The 11,676-nt window shown below is 37.2% G+C and overlaps 1 protein-coding gene across 1 annotated transcript; it reads left to right on the top strand.

Moving 5' to 3' along the window:
- Nucleotides 1-260: 260 nt before the first annotated feature.
- On the top strand, nt 261-1,361 carry LOC116165125 (tigger transposable element-derived protein 6-like). The gene has a single exon (XM_031479425.1). It carries the CDS (start codon nt 261-263, stop codon nt 1,359-1,361), a length of 1,101 nt encoding a protein of 366 aa, XP_031335285.1.
- Nucleotides 1,362-11,676: the final 10,315 nt, after the last annotated feature.

Raw genomic sequence — 11,676 nt, 5'->3', positions numbered from 1 at the left:
CACGTGTTTTACGAACAGTTGAGCTGCGTATTTAAGGTAAGTATTTTTATTATAAATGTTGGTTTGTTTGGAATGCAAAATGGTGTTCTAGACTGGTATTTCTTTTGTTTTTAATAAGTTATCTTCATTTCTTACAAATGACGTCATGTAGGAACAGTGAGACATTAGTTGGGTCGGAACACTAAGACTGTCTCACTGTTCCTACTGTATATCTCACTGTACCTATGCAATATGTGTTTTTTTTTATTGCGAATTACAGGATGCCTAGAAAAAATAAAACCGACAAAAAAATTGGCAAATTTTCAGAAACTGCAATGAAACAAGCTGTTCAACTAGTGTTAGAAGGCAGTAGTATACGCCAAGCTGCTGACAGGCACGGGTTGCATTTCCAAACAGTGCATAGATACGTGAAGAAGTTTCAGCAGAACCCTGATAGTCGACTATGTCCAAATTATAAAGTTCGCCAAATTTTTACTGATGAACAAGAGAAGATATTATGTGATTATATTGTATCATGTTCTAAAATGTTTTATGGCTTATCGCGCGACGACACACGCCGTTTGGCATATGAAATGGCATTGAAAAATCAACTTCCGGTTCCAGAAACCTGGCGATTCAACGAAAGTGCAACTTTATCTTGGATAAAGGGCTTCCAGAAACGTCACCCGAATCTTTCACTAAGGACTCCTGAAGGCTGCAGTTTATCTAGAGCGACAGGGTTTAACAAATATAATGTCGAACAATTTTTTTCCAAGCTCGAAGAAGTCCTCAAACGCAATCCCAGATTTGGCGACGGCAGTCGAATTTTTAATTTAGACGAAACGGGTTCCATGACTGTCCAAAAACAGCATAAAGTATTTGCAGAGAAAGGATCTCGGCAAGTTAGCAAGGCGACTAGTGCCGAACGCGGTACTCTGGTAACAACATGTTGTATCGTGGGTGCCTCCGGAATCAGCATTCCTCCCGTAATGATATTTCCTAGGGTCCATTTCAAGGACTTCATGATCAATGGCGCACCCCCAGGGTGTTTGGGTTTGGCATCAAAGACGGGCTGGATGACCACAGAATGTTTTATACAAGTTGTTAAACACTTCATCAAGCATACTAGTAGTTCTGTCGACAACCCTTCTTTGCTAATAATGGACAATCACCAAAGTCACTTATCAATCCAATCAATAGATTTGTGTAAAAACAGCGGAGTTACCATTTTGACTATACCACCACATTGCACAAACAAATTGCAGCCGTTAGACGTGGGATTGTTAAAACCATTTCAGACCTTCTACAGTGCTGCTTTAGACTCCTGGATGATGGCTCATCCGGGGCAAACATTTACTATATATAACGTAGCTGCATCCTAGAGCAATGACTCCGACAAATATTGCAAATTCGTTCAGAAAAACAGGAATTTTCCCGTTTGATAGACACGTGTTTAACGAAGAAGATTTTATGCCAAGTTCAGTGACGGATAGGGAGGTGATTATCGAAGGTGTGGGCAATGCCTCTGAAAACAAAGAAAATATCGCGTCTACTTCCGTTGAACATTCAACCCCTCCACAAACGACAAAGCATGATTTTATAAGTCCAGTTGATTTTAAAGGATATCCTAAGGCACCTCCAAGAAAATCTGACCAAAACAAAAGAAGGCGTAAAGGGAGAACAATGATTGCGACAGATACTCCAGAGAAATTAGAATTAATGAAGGTAAAAGAGAAAGCACCAAAAGCACAGAAACATAAACGAAAAATATATGATAGCGATTCCGAAGATGGAACTGCCGAAGAAGAGATGCACCTACAAGATTCTAGCGAAGGGGAAGATTTTATTGAAGATTACGAACCCGAACCACTACATTTTGGAGAACTTAATCGTCAGCCAGTTGAAAACGATTATGTGGTTATTGAGTTTAATTCAAAGCAAAAAGTCTACTATGTAGGGAAGATCCTGTCTGGGAAAGCTAACAATGAATACGAAATATCCTTCATGCGTAAAAGCGCAAAATCCGATGACAGGTTCCTAATGCCCAATGTTCCAGATATCGCACTGGTTCCTAAAGAAGACATAAAAATGATTTTGCCCCCACCTATCACGCAAGGACTGACAAAAAGACAGACTTCTTTGATAAAGTTCGAAGTAAACTTTTTAAATCTAAATATAAACTAGTTAAGAACAAATTTCTCACAATTTTGTTAAGTATTAGTACCCACTCAACAATGTCTCAATGTTCCGACCATTGGATAGAACAGTAAGACAGTTACATTTTTTTTTCATTTTTGTTCAATAGTTTCTTTTTTATTTTATCCCTGATTTGGGTCTACGGGTAAGTTCTTAATACGGTAACATATGCTAAGTTAAATTTCTAAGCAAATATCTATGAAAATAAATGTAATATTTGACATTAAATTTTTGCGTCTCACTGTTACTACCATTCCCCTACTTATTTTTGAGTTTTTCTGTGTTCTGAGTCCATTTGCATAAATTTTAACAAAAAAAACTTCTTTTAAGAACAAAAGTTGATATTTCGCGTCCTAAGTGTACTGGCATTAGTGATGAATTCAACTCCAAGTAGGTACCTACCAGTAAAGCAAGCTTGTCTCCTTTGAAAAAACGTAGTCGCTTAAACTTGGGTCATTTTATCAGTCTCCAAGAAGCAGTTTATTATAAACACATAAACACATAAACAATAATGTTGTCTGATCCACGGATATGAATTTTGCTACGCTTGTGTTGAAGTTTGCTTCTACCAGAGGTAACGTAAATAATGATGTAGCTGGTATATTATTCGGTTATTAAAGTGTGACACATATTAGGAATATTATTATTGTACGATCTACAATATACCGGATAATTAAAGAATATCGAAGTACTGGGATTGTTACCCCTTCGAAACGTTCCGGTGGTCATAACGCTGTTGCAAATGTGAGCTCTGACGATTGGCGGAATTGTGTGCAGCATGTTACTAAGGAAGAAAATAAGATGTGTAGATTGGATGGCCTAATGGACACACTTATAGAACCATTAATTATTTCACTCGGATCGGAGGATAGTGACAGTTTTAGTGAACTTTCGGAAGACGGTGACTAAATTGCTTATACATAAAGCAGTGAACTGTACTGTTTAATAATATGACTATAATTCCATTGTTCTGAATTTGTTCAATAACATTAACATTCGTTGTAAATTGTAATGTGGATTGTGTAGTATTACAACTGATAAAAACATTTAAAATTATAATTCAAAATAATGTTTCAAAGACCAAAAAATGTATGCAGGATGATTACCTATTATCAATGTATTACCTATTTATTATAATTCGCTTTTAAAAGTATGATGTATGCATAATATAAAGGAGTTCCTACCAAATAACAACCCAAAAGCATAAATCATGAAATCTATCCAAATGTGAAAGAAAATCTCATCACGCAACCCACAATACATGTCTGTATAAAATGAGTATTATTTTTGTTACTAGATTCTAGTGACATTTCCAGTGTAAATCAGGTTTTTAAATCCGTCTTCCTAGTTAAAAAACAGAGTATAGAGTGATTACTTACTACAACACGGCAGGTCTGGTCCAAACAGCAGACCTCCGAAGGGCTGGGTTTTTTCCGTCAAATCTTTCATGTTTTTGTTTAGGAGGGGATAAATAACAGTACGCCGTACGCAAGATATGTTATGGAACAAGCTTGCTAGCATACGCCCAGAGTCGCTTAAATTCTGTAAGAGGTCGTTTTTGACCTGCTTAGGAATGTTACTTTCCTCCTCTAGAACCAAATTCAGTGCTCTACCGAGCTCCGCCATAGCCAAACCCAGTTGGTTCTGATAACTCGAATGTGACGCATCTCGGGTTAGGTTTGGTTTAGAAAGAATTGTCGAAATTTCCGGATTGACGACCGGAGCTTCCAAGTTCAAGTTCGACGATTTCAAGTACCGGGATTTGATTCTTTCGAGCTCGGGGTCAGACAGTCTTGTTTTAGGATATGATCCCACCTCAGACGTATAGCGTCGTGTAAGGCGAACGTGCCTTTTGTATCAATGGTAGGATTCTCCCCCAAGATACTTGAAAGCTCCTCTGGTAGATTTTCGTCATTTTCGATAATAAGACAATTGTGGTCCTGCGAAGAAATTGCCGCTTGTTTAGACGGCGACATTCTGCTGCGAGAATGTACTGCCTTATCTAATGCAACCTCCGTCCCGCCCGGGGATCGGCAAGTGCTGTAACCGCGAGAATGCGAGTCGTTAAGATTGCGAATATCCGGTGAGGAAGCGTTCCTTGCCCGTGGTGATTTTTCGTACTCGCTAGAAATTCGCGAGGCGCTAATAATAGACCGAGAAGGTGACCTTCCATGACTGCTCGAGTCATGCGAAGGGCTACGTAAGCGTCTGCGAGAGGGTCGACCGTGGCTACGCCGATTCTCTTTCCCTGGCGCGCTTTAGATTCGGAACGTACCCTTCCATGACTGCTTGAGGCATGCGAAGGGCTGCGTGAGCGCTTGTCCTTAGCGCGACTGCGGTCACGGTGTTTCTTTTTATGGATCTTTTTTTCGAGTTTTAGAATTCGTGACAGCAGCTCTTTATTAGAATACTGTTCCATAACTGAGTCACCCGACGGTGAACGATGTTTTCTTTTCGGCATTTTACCTTTCGAAAGCCTAAAAAGCGTTAAAGCGAATTAAATACTCACGTGTTTAACCCGATATAAACCGTAAACGATGTTTTCTTTTCGGAAATTAATTTTGGAAAGCCTAAGGAGCGTTGGAGCGAATTAAATACTCACGTAAATAACATACAAACGAGCGCGTTCAGCACAACGAGGCGAATGAAGTACCTACCACACCACGCCGTACGCCGTAGGTAGTGGGACGAGGCGGGGGAAGTAAAACATCTTTAAAAATTGTGAGCGTGGCAGGACAGGGGCGTACTACAGTTATGTGATATCGAGGACTGGGTGTGAAATATAATTATATAATAACAAAACCAAATCTAGGTAACTAACTTGTTTTTATCAATAATTATTTAAACGATATGCAGTAGGCATATAGCTCCCCCGCTAGTTAAAACGCACGGTTTTAACAGTGCGGCCGAACCTTGTTGTATATTCACTTGCTATTTTTGTTACTGGCGAAATATCCTGAAGGACAAAATCTGCCATTAAATATGCAGATTTTAATCTGTCAACGGATATTACTTTAATCGCGTTCGGATACTGCAATTTGTAAAATTTTGATTCTCTTGCAATGACCTTGTAAGGCCCGTCGTACGGTGGTTGCAAAGGTTTTCGTACGGCGTCATTACGAACAAATACTTGATTGCATTTTTCTACAGCCTTAGGTACATACATGAGTCGCTACTTGTGAACGTCGTGATGGAAGTTTAATGCGTGATATTGCTTCTTGTATCTTCGTGACGTAGTTGCTGTCCAGCCTTCTATTTTCCGTAAAACTGAAAAATTCTCCCGGAAGGCGGATGTTAGTCCCGTATGTGAGTTGTGCAGGACTTACTCCAATATCGTCCCTGAGAGCTGTGCGTAATCCTAAAAGAACGACTGGTAGATGTTGGGTCCAGTGGGTGGAATTAAGTCTAATTTTGAGTGCCGTTTTCAGTGTACGATGAAAACGTTCTACGATTCCATTACTTTGTGGATGATAAGGAGTAGTGCGAATTTTGTCGATTCCCATAATTGCCATTAAGTTGCGAAATAAATTTGATTCAAATTGACGTCCTTGGTCACTTGTAAGCTGTGTCGGACATCCAAATCTGGCGATCCAATGTTGATATACAACCAGTGTTGCCAATGGCTTTCCGCCGTTCTCCCCACCATGACAAGTCAAATTCCCCACAATTCCCCACATGCGACTGTAAAATGGCAAAAACGAAAACCGTAATCTTACTTCCAATTTTTTATAAACATTTTACAAGCCTTATTCGAATAATACAAGGTACATAATATACATTAGCTATATTTATCATACAAATACAAACATTATACATACAGCACAGAGGCTACTACTGTTCTACACTATAACATACCAAATTAAAAACGATGTGTTTTATACAAATATAGGAAATGTCAAATCCTTATTAAGTATAAAAAGTGGATCTTATCTATTTTTGTAAGGTAAACAGAGGGTACGTCTGTAATTAATGATTCTAAGTTTCTTTTTCAACCCAAATATTTTTGTTTAACATACTTTCGTTTGGTTCAAAATGAACCACACCTCCTGCTTTTTCTATGCCCTGCTTCGAATATAGTATAGCTGTAGGGGTATCACTTTTTAATTTATTCCGATTCTCTGTTTTTATGTTGCGAAGATTACTAAAATATGCGTTCGACAGAAACATTAGAAAATGGAAGGATCAAGAGAAACCCCAAAACAACTTTTAAATTTTTACCTGAAACCGTCAAGAAAATCTAAATTTCAGGGCTATTTTGACATAAGAAAGTGGATCTTTACCTGACTAGTACTGTAATATTTTGCCTGACTCCCATTACAGTCCTAGTACATGCAAAATAACAATTAGATCGTTCATTGAATAAGTTATTCAATCAACGATTGGATAATTATAATGCAGACAATGTGCATATTTTTATTAATATACCTACACAAAGGATAATGGTTTTTTAATTACTAACAATTAATGGAATATGTGTGGAAGTCCTTTAGTTTTGCGCCAATCATTAAAAGGTTTCCACGCCCCTTCGTATCTTTTTCTTGACTTTGTGGGGAGCGAATATTGCACTACGGCGGCCGCAGCTTCGGCTACATTATCACAACGTCTTGCGTAGGTACTGTTCCTCACTGATACCTGATTTTGTACCTATAGAGCATTCGCACCTTAGTATGCAGTATGGGGTCTTATGGACTATATCCCTCCTTTACTAATTTGCGTCATTCTTCAATAACGCTATCCTTATTCCTTACCGCAATGATGCCAAACTTACATATGATTGAATTTAAGCTTTAAAACCATAGAACAACAAACTTAGAATGGAAACTCTAATGTAATGTAAAAATGACGCGCCATCTCGTGTATGTTCTCCGCAGCTTTTGCGTGAATGGCGCCAAATTTAAATATTAAAATGTAAGCTACGTCCGCATTATACTGCATTTCTCCGGATCTGTAACAATAACATTGGATTTGACTAGCTGAAACCTAAAAGGTAAATGAATCCAGCCAGTGAAGTCCAATTTTGTTTGTTAGGGATCCAGATAAATTCAGTTTAATGCCGATGCACCTCAACAGTCAGGGGCTTCAAAGAGTACAGACCACTTTATAAGTAACAACTCCAATTAATCCAATCAAGGAGTTATATTTAATTTAATATGGATATACAAGATACAAGATCAACTTCATGGAACTCTACACTTTATGATGCTCTCAAGATCGTTCTAAAAACAAAATATGTAGCAATTTATTACAATTCAATTAGTGTTACCTGCTAAAGATAATGTGCGAACTGCCACACGCTTTAAACCTCTTCGTGTTCCAGGTTCTAAAGCGCAACCAGAAAAATGACGTTCACAAACCAAAAACTTTTGTGTAAATTTCTTCCACATTATGTTCTAAACCAATTCTATAAAAACTTCGGGCTCCATTTTTGGGAAACGTCTTCACAATTTGTCACACAACATTTACGTTTTCGATTTGTATATGCATAATTCATTGTAATAATGAATAGTAATTATACTTAAAGCACAATAAGCTGTCAATCAAAATTCAAAATTCAACTGTCATAATGGCGACACGTACTAAAGTCACTAGATTTAGTAACTTTAACAAGCACGCTAAATATGCGCCATCTATTGAATGTTCTCCAAACTAATTATATTTGTACTCAGTTGTTCCCGTTTACGTTTCCCTTCTAAGTTTTTTGTTCTGGGTTTAAAACAAAATATAACGTCAAATCTTCTTGTATTGTCATTACGTGTGTGGTTCGTTTTTGTCTTTCGTATTTAACACATTTTATTGTCTCATTGCTTTAAAAATCGTTCTTTTAAGAACGCCTCCATCTCGTACTTTATATACAAGGTAACTTTGAGTGTTCTTGTAGAACCGTTATTTGATTTCATCTTTTTAGAATATCCCATTAAATGGAAGCCGAAGCTGAAGCAGGATCTGCTAACGTGAAACGCCATAAAGGAGAGTGTTTTAGCCGGAAGGAGAAACACCTCATTATCAACGTGCTGAACTATTTCTCGGGAACGATGAACGTTACTGCAGCTGTGAAAGAAGCAAGTAAAGCTTTATGTTGTTCTGAACGGAGCATCTATGCCATTAAAAAGGAAGACGGAAACGAAGGTGTATCAAGCCCGAAAAAACGCAAGCAAAGAAAAGGGAAACAAAGCAATGATCGTCTTCATGTGTATGATGAAAATGTGCAATCAGTTATTTGAAGTAAAGTGCATAACTTCTTCATTACAAATATTCCACCAACTATGAACAGCATCTTAGCTTCCGTAAATGACGATAACGATCTACCCAACTTTAAACGCACCACATTATTCAATCTCTTGAAAGATATGGGTTTTGAATTTAAGAAGGTTGGCCGCAAGAGTATCCTTATTGAACGGGATGATATTATACGATGGAGACATAAATACCTACGTCGCATCAGGAAGTTGAGAGAAGAAGGTGCTTAATCTTTTTATTATATTTAATTGCAAATTACATAATATTTATATTTTAGGTAAAAATATTGTGTATACGGATGAGTCATGGGTTAACATTTGTCATTCGGTGAGCAGGGCGTGGCATGACACCACCGTTGAAAGCAATCGTCAGGCATTCATCAAAGGACTCAGTACAGGTTTAAAATCACCCACTGGTCTAGGGCCTCGCTTTGCGTTAGTACATGCTGGTGGTGAGGTTTTATTCCGGGCGCGGAACTGACTTTTCTCTGCAAAAAGAACACTGCTGATGCACACAACGAAATGGATGCAGACACTTATGAAAAGTGGTTTTTTGAACAGCTTCTACCAAATGTGCCACCGAATTCAGTCATTGTTATTGACAATGCCTCGTACCACAGTAGAAAGTTGGAGAAGATACCAACAATGTCGTGGAGAAAAGAACACATTATAGATTGGCTTCGTGAGAAAAATGTACCGATTGAAGAAAATCCATTAAAACGAGACCTACTGGCTTCTGTTGCGCATGTTCGGCATCACTACGACAAAAATAAGCTTGATGTTATTGCACAAGAAAAAGGTTACGAGATTCTCCGTTTACCTCCATACCATTGTGAATTAAATCCCATTGAAATGGTGTGGGCTCAAGTTAAACATCATATCAAAATGAATAACAAAACATTTAAAATAAAGGACATGGAAGAATTAATAAAAATGGGTTATTCACAAGTTACGGTTCAAAATTGGCAACATTATGTCAATCACGTGAAAACTATCGAAGATGGCATGTGGGCAGCAGATTATCTTCAAGATGATGTTGAAGAATTTATAATTCAAGTGTCGCAGTCATCTTCCGATGAATTTCAATTCGATTCCAGTGACTAATATGTATACTGTACATTTGTAAATTTTTGGGGACTTAATAAATACAAGCTGTTCTCGGCCACATTTGACAAACAATTACAACTTGTTATTAATTTACCTTTTTGACTTCTGAGGTTAGGTTAAAAAGTAATAAATAGTGTCTAAACTACCGTTTTACGGTGCAGTAATCGATCCTATAATAAGTTTGGCAAGCATGTACTGTTTCTCCATAAGCCCCATACTGCATACTAAGGTGCGAATGGTCTATAGTTATAAAGGCTGTATAGTTGAAAAGTACAAAGCATAAAATGCAAACTGCATTAAAAATGACACTGACTGTTTTAATAATTTTGAAATCTCTATGGAAACAATTAAATAAAGTAATTAAAGCATGCGTGATTAGGTATCAAAATTTCCACATATGAATAATTTAATTTGGAAAAGTTATCTGCATGTTGCGGTTTCAGGTAAAATTTTATACATAATACGTCATGAAAGTGAGTCCACCTGACTTGGAGGCATTAAAGAGATACTCGGACGCTGCGCGTCCTCGTACTTTTCAATAAGCCTCCGCGTCATGTAAACGACCACTTTCATGACTTATTATGTAAATAACTATTAAATATTGGCATATTTGCCGTATTTTTTAATGCAAACACTTTTTCCAGTAGAGCCTGGTCAGTACCCTGATGAATATCATGTACAGTAAAATCCGTAAATGCATGTGTACGCCATTCATTGTCCAATTCTTGAATGTCTACAAATTCCCTTAAAATAGGAAACTTTTTCACAATTGGATACAAACTTTTCACTTCAAAAGACTGAGCAGTGACGGGGTCCAAGATTTTTATTAAGTCAAATATATCATCTTCAAAAACAAATTCTTTTTTTTATTTGACTCACTAATTCGACATAAAAACTGAGACAACTTTTAGAAATATTTCATGCTCTGCAGAGGAAAAGTCTGTATCATTTTTTAAGCTATATAGAGTATCTGTTGCTGCTATGCCCAGATACATTTTTTCCAATGGAACAAAATGATTTTTATCTTCGTGGTCAATTTTAAAAATATCATTGCCTTTTACCTACTTACTTTGTATCCAAGTAGTTGGAACATAAAATTGTTAAAAGTTTAGCTGTTTCAGGTTTTACTTTATGGAGCAGTGGCGACTCTGTTTGGAACATTGTATTAAAAGTATTTAATAATCTCAAAGTGTAAGACATGAATTTCAAATATACTTTGGTAAATTTATTTCGCATAGTGTTTAGCATGTCTTCTGTCGTTCGTGAGGGGTCTTCAAATACACAGCTTGTCAAATATGCAACTAAGGGGTCATACTGCTCTAATACCCTGTTTACACAGGATTCTAATGACAGCCATCGTGTTGCTGCTGGCGATAAAATTTTATGAATTTCTGTTGCAAAAAATACTTGAAATTCTTTAAATTTTGTTTGTCGGCCAAAACTTCTGCTGAAGTGTGACCCCAAATTTCGCAGCAGGTCTTCCACAGAGCGTGGCAATTTTAAACATGCCTTAGAAGCAGCTAGGTGTATTAAGTGGCAAGAACATTTAATACACACTACATCGGGCATATCCGCCTTTAAAAGAGAATAAACAGAGTTATGTTTGCCAAACATCACATTACATGTATCTGATGAAAAACCTACAAAATTGGATAATGGAATTCTTTTCTGTAAAATTACATTTTTTAGGCAATCATAAAGATCCTGAGCCGTACCTGCTCCCATTTCGACCATGTCAAAGAACTGTGTTTTAACATTGTTGCTTTCATTGCACCAATAAATTACAGTAAATGCACACTGCTTAACAGTTCCCATATCAGTAGTTTCATCCATTATGAGAGAGAAAAAGGAACCTCGTTTACGTAACACGTCAAAAAGTTCCAAGCTAAATACATTACCCAGCCCTTGTTTAACTGTAGCTGTAGCCTTTGATCTTTTGAGTGAAATATTTTTCGCAATTTGTGAATCCGGAAAAATGTTACTGAGTAATGGACTTAGTGTATCCATTAATATAAATGCAAATTATTTGAAGCCAATAAACCACATAATTTTAATTCTGCTCGGCGAGAATTTTTATTGAGTGACTGATTAGCCATATCAGTAATTTTACGATTTGTTGATATCTGTGTAATACTTTCCTTATGTCTACCAAACGTAC

Source organism: Photinus pyralis, unplaced genomic scaffold, assembly GCF_008802855.1.
Source record: "Photinus pyralis isolate 1611_PpyrPB1 unplaced genomic scaffold, Ppyr1.3 Ppyr1.4_LG1, whole genome shotgun sequence".
Taxonomy (NCBI): domain Eukaryota; kingdom Metazoa; phylum Arthropoda; class Insecta; order Coleoptera; family Lampyridae; genus Photinus; species Photinus pyralis.
This window is presented reverse-complemented; position numbering and strand designations above follow the sequence as displayed.